The sequence below is a fragment of the Euphorbia lathyris genome, chromosome 2 (assembly GCF_963576675.1).
Source record: "Euphorbia lathyris chromosome 2, ddEupLath1.1, whole genome shotgun sequence".
NCBI lineage: Eukaryota > Viridiplantae > Streptophyta > Magnoliopsida > Malpighiales > Euphorbiaceae > Euphorbia > Euphorbia lathyris.
The window spans coordinates 82,053,379-82,069,626 of NC_088911.1; the positions used below are offsets into that span (position 1 = coordinate 82,053,379).

General features: G+C 38.8%; 1 protein-coding gene across 1 annotated transcript; it reads left to right on the top strand.

Annotated features, from left to right (window-relative positions):
* The first annotated feature begins 10,945 nt into the window (after positions 1–10,945).
* Positions 10,946–15,274, top strand: LOC136218718 (KIN14B-interacting protein At4g14310). The gene is made up of 3 exons (XM_066005782.1): positions 10,946–12,668; positions 13,043–13,659; positions 14,459–15,274. The coding sequence occupies exons 1-3, from the start codon at positions 11,046–11,048 to the stop codon at positions 14,994–14,996; spliced, it is 2,778 nt and encodes a 925-aa protein (XP_065861854.1). The 5' UTR covers positions 10,946–11,045; the 3' UTR covers positions 14,997–15,274.
* Positions 15,275–16,248: the final 974 nt, after the last annotated feature.

Sequence of the window (16,248 nt, forward strand, 5' to 3'; positions counted from 1 at the left end):
CGTAAAATAGCTATATGTATACATTTGTGAAAACATTTAACCAAACCAAACCTTAAACTTATTAACTTGTAAAAAACATCAAATTAAAATAAAATGTTAACCAATAACCTCAAATCAAACTTAATCAAAACACAACGATTCTTATATAAACATTTACTAAAAACCGAAGTTCGAATCAAATTCAATATCGTATCCATCACCGAGTATCCCCTCGTAAATCGATCCACAACACATAAACATAATCGAGACGTCTCTTTACCCATGCCTAATCCCGTATTGGTCTTACTCAACACTTCGCTGCCAATACCCGACTAGGTCTTTAGACTGTGTATACAGGCCATGTTCCTCACTGAACATGGTCTTCAAATATCAAACCACCCGTCCGGACTACTCCTGATGGATACAAACTTTACCCAAAATCCAACCAAACTTCAATTTCATCAAATAGATCCAACTTTACTACAATCATCAATAAATCGAAATCCAGCATTTACTGAACCAAAATAGCAATTGAAACCTGAAGAAATCCAAAATATCATTAAAACCCTTAAAGAAATCCAATTGAACACTAATTGAACCAAAATAACATTAAAACCCTTAAAGAATTCCAATTGAACACTAATTGAACCAAAATAACATTAAACCCCTTAAAGAATTCCAATTGAACACTAATTGAACCAAATTCCAATTTGAACACTAATTGAACCACAATAACATTAAAACCCTTAAAGAATTCCAATTGAACACTAATTGAACCAAATTCCAATTTGAACACTAATTGAACCAAAATAACATTAAAACTTTTAAAGAAATTCAAATCAATATCAATTGAACCCAAATAGCACTTAAACCCTTAAGAAAACCAATTCAACATCAATGGAACTAAATATCCCTTAAGAAAACCAATTCAATATAAATTGAACTAAATAATAATCAAACTCTTAGGAAGAACCAATTCAACATCAAGGTAAAACCAATTCAACATCCAGGGTAAAACCAATTCAACATCAAAATAGTTCAAAATTACCATTGTGAACTCATTTCCTTCAAACTTGAACACAAACTTAAATCAACAACCAATACTCAAATAATTTCTAAGAAAACCCTTAGGAGATAAATTGATGGAGATTTATGGCTTAATATACATATATTTATACATGCAAACCAAAAACTAGTTGATGGTTACTTACCTTAGCCTAGATTTGAGAACAACACCACCAAAACCCTAAATCTGTCCCAAATCTGCCTAGCCCGTATTCTCTGCTCACACCACCAAATGAAAATCCCTCCGGTCAGAAGTTGCTGCTATGTGTCTAGAGTCTCCAGTTAAAATTTTAGGTGATTTGGACGGTTAGATCTCCGAAAAAACCCAAAACGGTGGAGCTTCCCTGATTTTGGTGGTGGTTGAAGGTGAAGAGAGAATGGAGGAGAAGGATGGAGGAAGAACAATGATGAATGATTGGTTTGATAAAAATGATTCTTAATTCTCAAATAAGGCTATATATAGGCTTTGAAGTAAGTGGTTAATTATTTCTTTTGGTCCTCCAAACATCTAATTTCTTTTAAAACTTACCCTAAACTTATAATTGTTATAAAAGTGTGCAATTACTCTCAAAACTATACCCGTAACACCCAATTAATCGACTAATCCTAAAACGAATATAATATAACTTAGGATTAGGGGTATAATAAAAAAAATTAAGGACACGGACGTGACAATATATTTAAAGGCAATAATCATTTTGATTCAAAAACTGAACCGACCAAAATTACCGAAAATATTTAAAAAGTAAAACCGAAACCGAACCTAATAGATCGAAACACTGAACCGAAAAACCGAAATACATCGGTTCGATCGGTTATTTCGATTCGGTTCGGTTTTTGAACACCACTAATGAATAGTTAAGTTAATTAGGATATTTAATGAATATATATCACATAAAAAAAGTAATTTCTTAACCTATCGTTTATGATATTCATTATAGATTTATTCCATATAATCGGTTTGTGATTCATTATGCATGCATCAATTTTCCCACAATTTTAATTATATGATTTATGATGAAATTAGTTTACCTTTTTGTTCATCAAATAGTTGATGAAACATTGATAATGTTCATGTTAAACAAAGAGATAACTATTTTTTTTTCATTATGTTAGATGACTCACATTATTGTTACTTTTTAAAAGTATTTTCTTTGTTGTTTATTCATGTTTCCATGCAATTTGAGATCGTTGGCTTCCATTACGATGAACTCAAGCACCTTAAAGCTTCGCACACACCCTATTATAATAGTGTAAACCAACAAATGGACATAGATACTGGTTTGGTTTCCAAGTCCAAGTTACTCTACTTCTATAACAGATCAAGGAACTCCAACCAAGGCACAAATAATGAATGCTAATATTGAGTTGAATATGTTCAACTCACAACAAACAATGTTGTTTTAGAAGCCGAAAAGACCAAGTTGCTTAAAGAAAAAGAAGGATTGAAATGAGATGAGACTATTATTCAGGACTTTGTTAATCAGTAAATTTATTGTGCATTTTCTAGGTTTGTTGCCTCAGTTTTTCTCTACTATCTTTATGTTTAATATCTATTTTACTTTATCTCCGTCCCGTAAAATATAGTATTTGAAGAGATTTTTAATAAATTATAATGAATTATTATAATAAAATTAGTTAGACTGTACATTACATATTAATACATTTTTTCATATTAGTTTAATTATATTTAATATATTAAAAAATATTATACATACCGTGCATCGCACGGGTGTAAGACTAGTTATATATAAAGTAATAATTTGTGAGGTTATTGTTTCAACTTTTAAAGTTGCTTACTCTTGAAGCATTTTTTAACAAAAGTTGTAAAAAATAATGTGAATGTTTAAAAAATAAAATATTATATTTTAGTATAGTGTGTTAAGTTTTGGTACTTTTTAAAGCAATCTCTTTTGGAGATCCTAATATATATCATCTCTAGTGGCGGTGAAACCAGAAATTTATACTTGGTGACTAATTTTAACCGTGCGGTTGAGGTACAAGGGACGAAACTATCGGTACTTAAAAGTGGAGCCGGAGTCTGGGTCTTGGGCTGGCTCTGTCCCTAATAATCTCCCATAATACTCTTCATATTCATTCATTATTTATTAATTTATCATTAAAATTATTAAATTAATAAAAAAATATATTGAAAGGAGAGAAATAAAGAGACTCTCGATCATTTAATCATTTAAAAAAGGGTATTGCTATATACCGCCCCTAAATTCCGGTTCACCGCACCGTTTTGACCATTTTACCCTTCTCATTTTTTTTCCCCAAAACCTTCAAAACTCTCTCTACTTTTCTCTCCCGAGCACAAATCCCGGATTTGACAAAAATGGATCAAAACATTCCCGAAGACAATGAGCTCGAACACGAGGTAATATTACGATTATTAAAAACGTTATTTAGGTATTTTTTTTAATTCGGTTTTTGCCTGGGCGGGTGGCGCATACCACCATTTCCTTAGGCCGAACGGATGAACTACCCGTTCGGCCTAAGGAACGGGTGGTAATCGCCACCCGCTCGACCCATGGAACGGGTGGTATGCGCCACCCGCTCCACCCATGGAACGGGTGGTACGTGCCACCCGCTCCACCTTTGGAACGGGCAGTACGCGCTGCCCGTTTCCACCTATGGTGAAACGGGCAGCCTGCCCGTTCAGGCCAAAATGGGCAGAAATTGCCCCGAATTAATTTTGAACGGGAGAAATAGCCCCGAAGTATTTTTTTTTATAATTTTAATGTCAATTTTTCGTATATTCAGGTACCGATAGAAGATTGGAACCCCGATAACATTGATTATAGTTCGCGTTTCATAACGGATACCGTTTTCCCCTCAAGTCAGGATGCTATTGATTGGGCAAAAAAGATAGCTATTTAGAATGGGTTTGAGATTGTAATATCTTCGCACAAACATGGGGGAAAACAGAAGTTGTTGCGATGTTCACGGGGTGAACGATATAGAGGTGTTGTGAAAATTGATGAAGATCCTGCAATTAGGAAAAGTAAAACTAAAGCGTGCCGCTGTAAATTTCAGATTAAAGCCTATCAACATGCAGACCTTTCTGGATGGGGGATAAAGGCTAAGGCTGGGTTAACTGGAATGCATAACCATACAATGCGTATGTATCCAGAGGGAAGTCGGCAAATGAGCGGACTCAGTATCGCATCTAAACAAATTGTGCGTGATATGACTTCAGCTCAAGCAAAGCCTTGTGCTATTTTAGCAGCAGTTAAAGAAAAACACCTAGAGGACAACTCATTAATTAAACACATATATAATTACAGGGACAAAATGAGGAGGGACGCGTTTGAAGGTAGAGACCTGGCTAGTCAATTCTATCATATTGCTGTGGAGAACAAATATGTCAATTACACACAGGCTGATTCAGGTGTGATAACGCATGTGTTCATGGCACATCCAGAGTCAGTTGATATGTTCAGGACTTACCACTGGTACATCGGCATTGATTCAACGTATAAAACAAACAAGTACAAAATGCCGTTTGTTGAGATTGTTGGGATGACGCCATGCAATAATAACTTCAAGATAGCGTATGCTATTGTTAAAGACGAGACCGAAGGGAGCTATCGTTGGATTTTGCAAAGGATGAAGATTTTGCTTGGGGATGATCTTAACCCGACCGTTGTTGTTAGTGACAGGGAGCTTGGGTTATTAAAGCCGATCCAAGAAGTTTTTCCACAAGCAGCGCACTTGCTATGCACTTGGCATATAAATAAGGATGTGGAAGATCGTGTGTATAGAATCATTGGAGATAAAGGCCTTGCCTCTAAATTCAAGAATGGCAAATGGAGAACAATATTAGAATCATTAACCATTGAGGAGTACGAGACCAATCTTATGATGATGAAGGAAAAGATGAGCAGGTTCAAAGGAGTTATCTCGTATGTTGAGGAGATGTGGTTGGTGCATAAGGAGAAGTTTGTTGTTGCTTGGACAAAGGAGTTCCTACATTTTGGCAACACAACTACTTGTCGAGTGGAGAGCGAACATGCTAGTCTAAAGCAATGGCTCAATACGGCAACTGGGTCCCTTGACACGGTATGGCAGAAGGTTCACAAGCAGATTGAATCACAAGCAACCAATATAAGGTATTTGCAATTTCTTCTACTGCAATTTTGGAATTTGCATTTATGGTTGTATCATTTCACTAACTAATAATAATTTTGTCTTCGTATCAGGTACATGCTTGAGCAGTCCCGGCTTCGTCAAGCAGTCACTTTCGCCGGACGCCCATTAAGCCAACTTGTATTCAAAGTCTCTCACTACTGTCTGCAGTTGTTGAATCAAGAGTTAGAGCGCATGAGAGGGTTGAGCCATGAAGTGTACGTGCGTTGCGGTTGTGTATTGAGAACATCGCATCAGATACCATGTGCATGTGAGCTGAAACGAGCTTGTGATCTGGAACAAATGATCAGTACTGAGAGTGTTCACGTGTTTTGGAGAACACTTTTAATCAATCATGGTCACACTGATGAAAATGATGGGTGTAATGATCTGAACGAGGAGCAGCGATATTTTAAGTCCTTAGTGGACCAAGTCTCTAAAGCCGACCCATCCTTAATGCGTAATATTTCAATGTTTATCCATGATCAACTACACCCTGATCAAGCTCAGTACACCGAACCCGATGTCAAAATTAACGTGCGAGGGCGACCTAAGGTGAGAAAATCCACAAAACGTATGCCGAGTTCTTGGGAATACAATGAAACTCGTCGTGGACGGGCTCGTTCTACTAGTTCATCTAGGAGTCGTGGTAGAAGTGGCAGAATTAGCTCGTCATCCTCGGTACATAATGCTGCCTCATCAGGTAATGTTTATCTGATAAACCTAAATTTTTTTATAACTATTTTGCAATATAGAGTTGTTTTACACTAATATACATGAATGCAGATGGAAAAACGTATTATGGTTCTGACTTCGTACATTCCGATAAAATAGTTGGCATAATTAAACCATACGTCGAATCATACTACGACGTTGTAGGTGATGGAAATTGTGGTTTCCGTACGGTAGCAACTTACATTTTTGGTGACGAAGAAGCGTGGCAGACAGTTAGGCATCACATTCAAAATGAAGTAATTGCTAACCGTTGTCTGTATCAAAGAGTGTTTGTTGATACTGTTGATGCAGCTCTTCGTAGAGTAAGTTGGGACGGTGCAGGTTGTACGTCGGATTATTGGATGATCGTTTGGGATGACTTGTGGCCGGTTGCTACAATGTACAATTCTGCTATCATGTTATTTGGTTTCTCAGGTGGGGACACATTAGCGTTGTGTGGTACTATCTTACCATTGTATGCCGCATCCACTGCTACAAGACCATCACGTGAGATTTGTATAGCTCATTTAGTGAATCACTGCCAGCACTACATACGTTTAAATTTATCGCCTAACTTTCCGGTGCCCCCTATAGTACACTGGTGGTTTGTGCACCGAGGCCAAAGCGTTGTAGGATGGGAGCGCTTCTATCAGGATAGGGTGACACAGTGGACCAGATTGGCCAAACTTAGGGGATATTAGTATTTGATATTGTGTGGTTCTGTAATGTTACAAGTGAATTCTGATTAATTCTGTGTGGTTCTGTAATGTTACAGGTTGAATTCTGATTAATTCTGTGTGGTTCTGTAATGTTACAGGTTGAATTCTGATTAATTTTGTGTGGTTCTGTAATGTTACAGGTTGAATTCTGATTAATTTTGTGTGGTTCTGTAATGTTACAGGTTGAATTCTGATTAATTCTGTGTGGTTCTGTAATGTTACAGGTTGAATTCTGATTAATTCTGTGTGGTTCTGTAATGTTACAGGTGAATTCTGATTAATTCTGTGTTGTTCTGTAATGTTACAGGTTAATTCTGATTAATATATTCGAACAGCATAGTATTCCAACAGATATATTCCAACGGCTATATTCCAACGGCTATATTCTCCATCTATAAAATTAAACAATTTTTCTACTTCAGTTATCCACATTTACTCTTTAAATTCATTTCAACGAAAACTCTCAAACATAAATGGCTTCATCTGATTTTACCAATGAGTTCCCTAATTTTCCTTCCGAGAAAAGCATAGTATCAACTTTGAATAAGTTTGATTGCACGACGAAGATGCTTGATTACCAATACTACGCAATCCGTGTATATGGAGAGACATTTGTGAGTCCAGCAATGTTCCATCCTGAAACTCCATTTATGTTTTGCTTCAAGCTTCCGTCTGCTGGTGAGTTTCCAATATACTCACTACACATGCTATGGTTCTTATGTTATATGTATTACATGCCTTTTGAATTTGCTCTAGAGGAATGGTTGAACACTTTGAATGAAGGAAATATTCCTAGTCATATTCAAACATTTCTGAAGTGGTTTATGCCTATTGATGACTGGAAAGCTATGTTCGCCAGACTACTGCGTGATAATCAGAGGGGAATTATCCCTAAAAAAATTTCAACTCCATCATCTTTTTAAGATGGACAGAGTCTGAAATTTCTCACGAGGTTCATCGAACTTATCCTTACTCGATCGTGAAAAATTGGGATCGCTATAAATTAGAGGTTCGAGTACTACAGAGTATCATCGCTTCAAAGAACGATTACCTTCCAGGACGAGCTTGGCCAAGAAATAGAGGAAATGCTCCATGGAACATTTTTCCTGTGGAATATGAGACGAATATTGCAGAGGAGAAAGAGATATACCTTGCAATACAGTCAGATGTACCAGCGACATCTTCACCAAACATTGACGAGTACGAAGAAGATAGTGACTAATGTATTTTTTTTTCCGTTTATGTCGTTGTAATGTATTTTTTCCGTTTATGTCGTTGTAATGTATTTTTCCAGTTTATGCCGTTTATGTCGTTCTAATGTATTCTTAAATTTGCAATAATAACAAAACGTACCACAAAAAAAAACGACAATATCAAAATACCAAATTCAGTCATAATAGTACTAAAATACTTCGAAATACAGTCATAACTCACTTGGCCAAATGCCAAGCACCCATAATCTGCTCTAACAACTGCCTATATACAATCGCAGCATCCTCGTCCAGATGACTCATGTGATCCAACACAGTTTCACCCCAGCCAGCTAATCGACTAACCCACTGTAAAAAGTAAGGAACAAAAAACAAAGTTAATATCACTTCACATTTCAGTAAATATCATTTCACATTAGTAGACCAGTAAAGAAAAACCAAAAATAACTTACAATCTCACTGTTCGAGCGAGTATAAACAGTCGGTCCGGGTGCAACAATCTCCGGAAGTAGACGAGGGTGTGAGTGACGGGTGTACCAATGTATGTACTGATCCTCACAATCTGATGGAGTATGTGCTGGAGTGAATACAGACAATATAAGGACGGACGACTGGGGAAAAGAGTCCCAAATACCCTGCACCATCACAGCTGGCACCTCTACACGATACTTCAAACTGGTCCACGGGCGAACAGCCTTAGAAGGCCGCAATATCGGTCTAGGAATGGTCTGCACATGTCCAAGCTGTCGAAGGCATCGCCCCGGCATGTACGGCTCGATCACATCCCGATACCGTATCCCTCCAGCGTATAGAGTCCTCGGGGTCTCCGTAATGGCATCAGGGCCATACGGCATCCACATGACCTACAGATGTATAAAATTACATTAACACATACAGGTAATACAAATTTGTTTTAATTGAACAGTATTTATAATTAGATAGCAAGTATACCTCATCTGCTGTCAACACATCAAGCCGGGCACGAAATGCTCTCAGCCGCTCATCGCTCTTCTCCATCGATATAGATGGCCACAACGAAGCCCTAGGAAGATCCGAGTCAACTGTAACTGCCTCTCGATGTGGCCTGAAGCAAGGAAAATACTCGTAAATCCAGGACTGGAGCAATGTCATACAACCCGTCATCTGCCCGCAATCTCCTCTGGTAGCAATACCAAGATGACGGTATAGATATGCTAGTGCAGCTGATCCCCAAGAAAGTCCAACGGCTCCAGCCGCCGAGTCCTGCACCTCTAACAGACAAGAAGGTCGGATGCGGTCACCACTCTTGTCTACGAACAAGGTGGAACCGAGCATCAGCCACGTCCAAGCTATAGCCTGGGTCTCAGGAATCCGATCACCTCCACAGTGCTCTATGACGGAAGCGGCTCGTATACCACCAGAAGAATAATGATGGGCATCTAACTGAACCCGAGTCATCCCAAAAAAATCCATCACGCACTCCTTAAGCTCATCAATAGTCGCATCAGCAGTCACCATGGCACCATCTACGGGGATGCGCAATATCTCCCACACATCATGCATCAAAATGGCCATCTCGCCAAATGGCATGTGAAATGATGACGTGTCTGGCTGCCACCGCTCTACAAATACCGTGATCAGAGCAGCATCTATGTGACTGTGCATAATACCAGGTAAATGGAACATGCCAGATGACTCGATACGCGACTGAATCGTCCTGGAAGAACCACTGTACCATGATCTCAGCTTCGAGCAATACCATGATCTGGTATGACACCTAAGGACGCCCCTATCCTGACCGGCTCAGATAGCACATGCAATATGTCCCAGAAAGCTCGGGATCACAGCACCATCAAATGGACCCCCGGGTACGGGGTCCTTCACAACCCAGTCATCCTCTACACTCCTCGATCGCTTGCTGCTACCTGAAATTACAGCAAACGGTTTACATTAAATTTTTGGTATATTTTTCAATAATCACGATTAAAACAAATACAAATAAACACATTTTTAAATTTCTCTTACCAGAAGAAGATGCTGCGGTAGAAGAAAATCGTCCGTCTCGACCCCTCGTCACGACGCCACGATGTATGGGGATAGTATCAGAACTAGGACGATGCATAGAGGCATCCCCGTCCATGTCTATATCAGCCGCCTCATCTTGTCCCTCAGCACGCTCCGCCTGTGCCCTCCGGGCGTCCGCCATGAACCGCTGCTGCTCCGCCCGCTCCCGCCGAGCAGATGCAGTAACAGGACGTGAAGACGTGTGTCTGGGGTCAGATCCCTCCTGATCCTGTAATATTATTTATTTATTATATTCAATTTACCATAATTTTTTTATATATGTTCGGGTCTGCCTACGCCCGGTCTGTACAAATTTAAAAAAAAAAATCAAAATTTGGCCTGGGCGGGTGGCTTACACCACCTGCCCTAAGGCCCAAACGGGTGCGGCGCACCAGTCGGCCTTAGGGCCGACTAGTGCGCCGCAAACGTTTGGCCCGTAGGCCAAACGGGCGCGACGTGCGCTCCACCACAAGGTGGAGCGCACGTCTTGTACGCGTTCCACCTTAGGTGGAACGCGTACGATGAGCGATCCACCATATGGTGGAGCGCGTGCGCCGTGCGATCCACCATACGGTGGATCGCTCGTCGCGCACATGTTCCACCTACGATGGAACGCATAGTTCATGCGTTCCACCGTAGGTGGAACATGTGCGTCGCACCCGCCTGGTTGAAAATCTGGGATTTTAATCCCGATTTTCAGCCCTTAAAATCACTAATTCGTTAAATGTTTGAACGGAAAAACTTACCGTAATACCCATGTATCCTTTGCCGATGTCTACTTTTCGTGCCATCTCGTTTTAGGTCGGTTTTTTTGAAAACGGAAAAGAAGTAGAGAGGATTTGGAATTTTCAAAATTCTTGTTTGAAATAATGAGAAGGGCAAAATGGTCAATAGGGTGCGGTGAACCGGAATTTAGGGGCGGTATATAGTCGTCCACAAAAAAAATGGTACACACATGAAAGCCGTTATTGCAGATGTGAAAGGGATGCACAAAATTTCAAAAATCAAATTCAGATCTCTTTCCCGCCCAAAACAAACCCTACCATTTTAGACCCATAACCTGATAGTTGCTTTTTTTTTTTTTTCCATTTCTTATTTTATCTCCAAATACCTAGAAATCGCCTCTCTTATGTTCATTCACAAATCCAAATCTTGATTTATTACTGATTTAATCAAATTGCCCATGTCTGCCCCATCTGCTCGCAGACTCAAGGACCGAATTGGCAACGCTGCTGCCAAAACCGCCGCCGTCCAAAAACCAGCCAAACCCCTCACCTCTTTTCCTAACTCCAGTCCGAACCCAATTTCCGCCCTCAAGAAATCAGTCGCCGGTAAAGACAACCCCAGGTTGCATTCTCGGGCCCAGAAGCCTACGATCCGGCCAGTGCCCCGAGTTGACAAGACTGCTGCCGTTCTTGTTCCCGGGGGTGACGGCAATGAAGGGCGATTGCGGTGGTCCACGTCATCGGTGCCTAGAGGTAGGAGTTCAAGCCCATCTGAATTTATTAGGGTTTTCCGAGATGTGAAGGTTTCTAAGGGAGAGAGTGATGCTCGGTTGGTATCGAGTTCAGGGAAAAGGAATGGGAATAGAGGTCCTAGGGATGGGAAAGAAAATGGAGGATTAGGTGTCGGCTTAGAGAAAAAGAATGGTTTTTGCGAACTAAATGATCTGAAATCAGACGAAAGGAAGAAGAATGTGAGTGGGTTTAGAGCTTTGAATTATAATTATAGTAGGGGACCTAGTTCAAGCTCGAGCTTGATAAAATCAAACGAGCTTGATAGTGTAGGTGATTCAAATTGTGCCTCAAAACTTTCAAAAGTTAGACTAGATATATTATCTGCAGAAAAATCTGGATGTAGTTCTAAATTTGATCATCTAAAGGAGTCAAATGGGAGTAGTGGTACTAAAGTTAAGATTTTGGAGAATTTGAAAGAGAAGGGTATGATCAAAGAGGGTGCTTGCAGCAAAAGTGGTGTTAAATATCCCAGCAAACTTCATGAGAAGCTTGCTTTTCTAGAGGGCAAAGTAAAGAGGATTGCATCAGACATTAAGAAAACTAAAGAGATGTTGGATTTGAATAATCCTGATGCATCCAAGGTGATTCTTACCGATATCCAGGATAAGATATCTGGAATTGAGTTGGCAATTGGACATGTCGGAGGTGATCCTCCCAAAGTTGTTGAAAATGGCTGTGGAGAGGATGAGGTGGTAGAAAAAAGTAGAAATCAGAAAATGGATCAGGTGAAAAGTTTAGTTAAAGGACTGAACAGTGAGGAACTTGAAGAACGACTCTTTCCTCATCATAAGTTGCTTAAAAATAGATTGGCAGTGATTCCTCCATCCGAAAGTTCTCAGAGTTGTGACGAACCTAATTTCCCTGAATCAAAGGCCAAGAAGTTGTTGAGCCCTGCTGAAGAAAATCCCATTGCATTGGAGTTTCTAGCTTCCCTTAACAAGGGAGATGAAAAGGTTAGTATGAGAGATGTAAACATGGGTTTTGATTCTAACGAAGTCAAACAGACTGAAACTGGTGCGGCTTCAGGTAAACATGATTCTTCAAGCATCGTGAATGCCAAGAATGAGGAGCTTGTTCTTACAACTGATGAGACGCTTGATGAGTTTGATGACCAGGAAAATAATCATACAGTTGTGATTGATGAGGAGACAGAAGATAGTTGTGCCAATCAACTGAAAGATATAGGCACTAAGAGTACAACCGGTGGATGGTTTGTGTCAGAGGGTGAATCTGTTCTACTTGCTCATGACGATGGCTCATGCTCATACTATGATATTACTAATTGTGAGGTATGTATCAGCACTATCTGTTTGGTTCTTAGCATCCTTTTTTTTATTATTTTGTTTGTCTATTCATCAACTTATTTTTCTATACGATACATGCTCTCTTCCTTTTCACAATTTGGTTGAATGAAGGGATTTAATTTGAATTAAATTTCTATGTACCTTTGCATACTTCTGCTCTGCTATGAAGAAATTTAATTAATTTGCGCTTATTTATTAACTTCATTCTTGTTTGCTTATGGCAGCCTTACCTTGATCGAAACATGTTTTCGTGTACAAATGATGTGTTTATCCAAATCTTTACAAACAGATAGTGTGCATATGATAATCTTATAAGTGACTGTCTATAATTTATAGTACGGTCTCATGCTTTATTTCAGGAAAAGGCTGTATACAATCCTCCAGTGGGAGTTTCACATAATATATGGAGAGATTGCTGGATAGTTCGTGCACCTGGTGCTGACGGATGTTCAGGGAGATATGTTGTGGCTGCATCTGCTGGGAATGCTCGTGATTCAGGTTTTTGTTCATGGGATTTCTATACCAAAGACGTGCGAGCTTTTCACATGGAGGATGAAGAAATGAATACATCAAGAACAGTACTAGGGCCCTTACCCTCTAACACATCCTATAGACGGAATGTTATGTGTAGCTCATTGTTGCCAGAAAGTCGACAGTGGTGGTATAGACCATGTGGACCTCTTATCATATCAAGTGCCAGCTCCCAAAGGGTAGTCAAAATATTTGATATACGTGATGGAGAGCAAATAATGAGATGGGAGGTGGAGAAACCTGTGCTTATGATGGATAATTCAAGTCCTTTGCAGTGGAGAAACAGAGGAAAAGTGGTTATTGCTGAATCAGAAACAATTTCTGTGTGGGATGTAAACTCCGTTAACCAACATTCATTATTCTCTATTTCTTCATCCGGTCGAAAAATCTCTGCTCTTCATGTGATTAACACTGATGCTGAATTAGGTGGTGGAGTTCGGCAAAGGTAACTTAGTTTCCTTCCACACTTTTTTGTTTTGTTTTGTTTTTTTATCATCTGTAATTTAAGCCTTGCTAAATTGAAGGGGATTGGTGTTTCTACTAGAATATAGTTACCTGGAAATGAAGAGGGTTAAGTCTTTGATTAGGGAATTACAAAATTCTTTTTTCACCATGTTATGTGCCCGCGAATAGGATCTCGTCACAGGTATGTTCACCGGAAAATTCCCTTGATTTCCCTTGTTGCTCCCGTTCTTCGTAGAACCTATTTTTGAAAGCTCAGTAGCGATTTGTAAAAGATCGCTTAACTCCCTGTGTTGGTTTTTAATTTCAAATTCTCGATACCTTTATTTGATGAAAAACCCTCTTTTATAGAGGTACAATGATTCCTAATCAATAAGGTATCCTTTCCCAAATAGGATTCTACCCAAAATAGGATTCTAACTGATAAATACTAAAGACACTCCTAAATAATAAAGACTCCTAAATAATAAAAATCTCTAAATAATAGAACATACAACCAACGATCATAACACACCATGAATTCAGTTAGTTCAATTCAACCAGTTCTGCGCTCAGTTGAAAATCTTTACGGTTGTGAATGAAGATACAATTTGAACACTTTCTTAAGTGGATTAATATGAATTTTATTTGTTGCTTTTTTGATTGAAGTGTTCGCTAGATCAATGCTTCACTTCTTGTGCCGCCAAAAGTCATTATGTTATATTTTTGCATCTTGTCGTCTTTCACTGTCTCTATGTTATGTGTGTAACTTCTGTTACTCAAGAATTTATTTTGCAATGCAGAGTGACTTCTGCTGAAGCTGAAGGAAATGATGGTGTGTTTTGTACTCCTGATGCCATTAATGTCTTAGATTTCCGCCATCCATCTGGCATAGGACTTAAGATACCAAATATTGGCAGCAATGTGCAGTCAGTTTTCACTCGTGGAGACTCAATCTACATCGGCTGTACTAATACGAAGTCTACAGGGAATAAACAACCTTGTTCAGAGGTGCAACAATTCTCATTACGCAAACAAAAGATGGTGGGCACTTACTCGATTCCTGAATCCAATGCTCACTCGCATTGCTCAGCCATAACACAGGTTTGGGGAAATTCGGAGTTTGTAATGGGTGTTTCTGGGCTAGGGCTGTTTGTCTTTGATGTCTTGAACAATGATGATGTGCAGTCTTTCACTGCTGATGGCAGTAGCAGTGATCGAAATGTAAAAGAAGTTATTGGCCCCGATGACTTGTATTCGCCTTCTTTTGACTACTTGGCATCTCGTGTCCTCCTGATATCAAGAGATCGTCCTGCAATTTGGAAGCACTTACTGCAGTAGCTTTGATGACAGTATATGGTGTACTCTGCAAGTTATAATAGGTTTAAGAGAAATGTGTGCTAAACTATGTCCTGCTGTTTGTGATCTATTAAATGTGATTTAAAACAATGCTACTTATCAAAGCAAAAGCTTATTTGTATATAGGTAGAGGATTAGGATGTTGAGAGTGCAAATTTTGATATTTTGTCATCACATACTTCATCCTTTCATGTTATGTTTATTTGGAATGAAAAAGAGACTGCACTTTGTTGTGGGTTTATCTTCAACTCGGCACACAAGAGTGACTTTGGCTTCAAACCAACAAGAAAACTACAACTTGTGCCTGATACACAAATGTTCATTCTTTACTTCCCATCTCTTTCTTCACTTGTCCCCACTCTCTTACTCATCATCCTCTCTATATCTTCTTATTTGTATGCATGCCCATTACACGTCAGTTTCACTCCTTGCTCATTTTTCCCCCATTTTTACTTTAGAATTATAAGCTTAGCTGAAATTTACTATTTTTTCTTTCTTGTTTGTTTGCTTTATAAAAGCAGTTAGGAATTGGACTTTGATCAGATATTTGATTAAACAAGGTTGATATTTGGAAAGACTCGAAGTACAAAATTTACTTGGTTTGACTATTTATGCCTACATCTATGGAAGAGAAGGAATGTTTATAGAATATATTCAGATCAATTGTATTGTAAGAGAGTTTATGAAACCCACAAACCCAAATTTTTTTCTAAAATTCTAAACCACATTGGTTAAAACCCTATATGTGGTTTCTCTTTTCAACTCTATTTTCACCTCTCACCTCAATCTTCCAATTGAAACTTGTATTTATAGGCTAATAATCTTGGTCCTCAAGATTACAAGACATATTGCAAGACATAATCATTACTCTAAGTTAATTCAACTTGGTTCTCAAGTTTTTCCTTCTACCTCAAGAATTAAGAGTCAACCTTAACAAACTCCTCTTTAACTCTTAATTCCAGGATCCTCATCTTCTTATGCTTCTTAGAGTTACTGATCAGTTGGTCTTATAAGAGTCGTTTCCCTCAACAATATAAACAAAGCACTAATCTTTCTGGCCACTACCAGAATATAAGAATCATGCATGACTTGTATGTCTTTTTTCCATCCCAAAAATTTACACATTTTTCTGTAAAAGTGCTTAAAAAGATCAAATTTTTCTTTAAATCTGGTACATATTGCACATTTTTTAGTGTGCTCACCACTTCTTCAAGCATTTTACTTGCACTGTTTC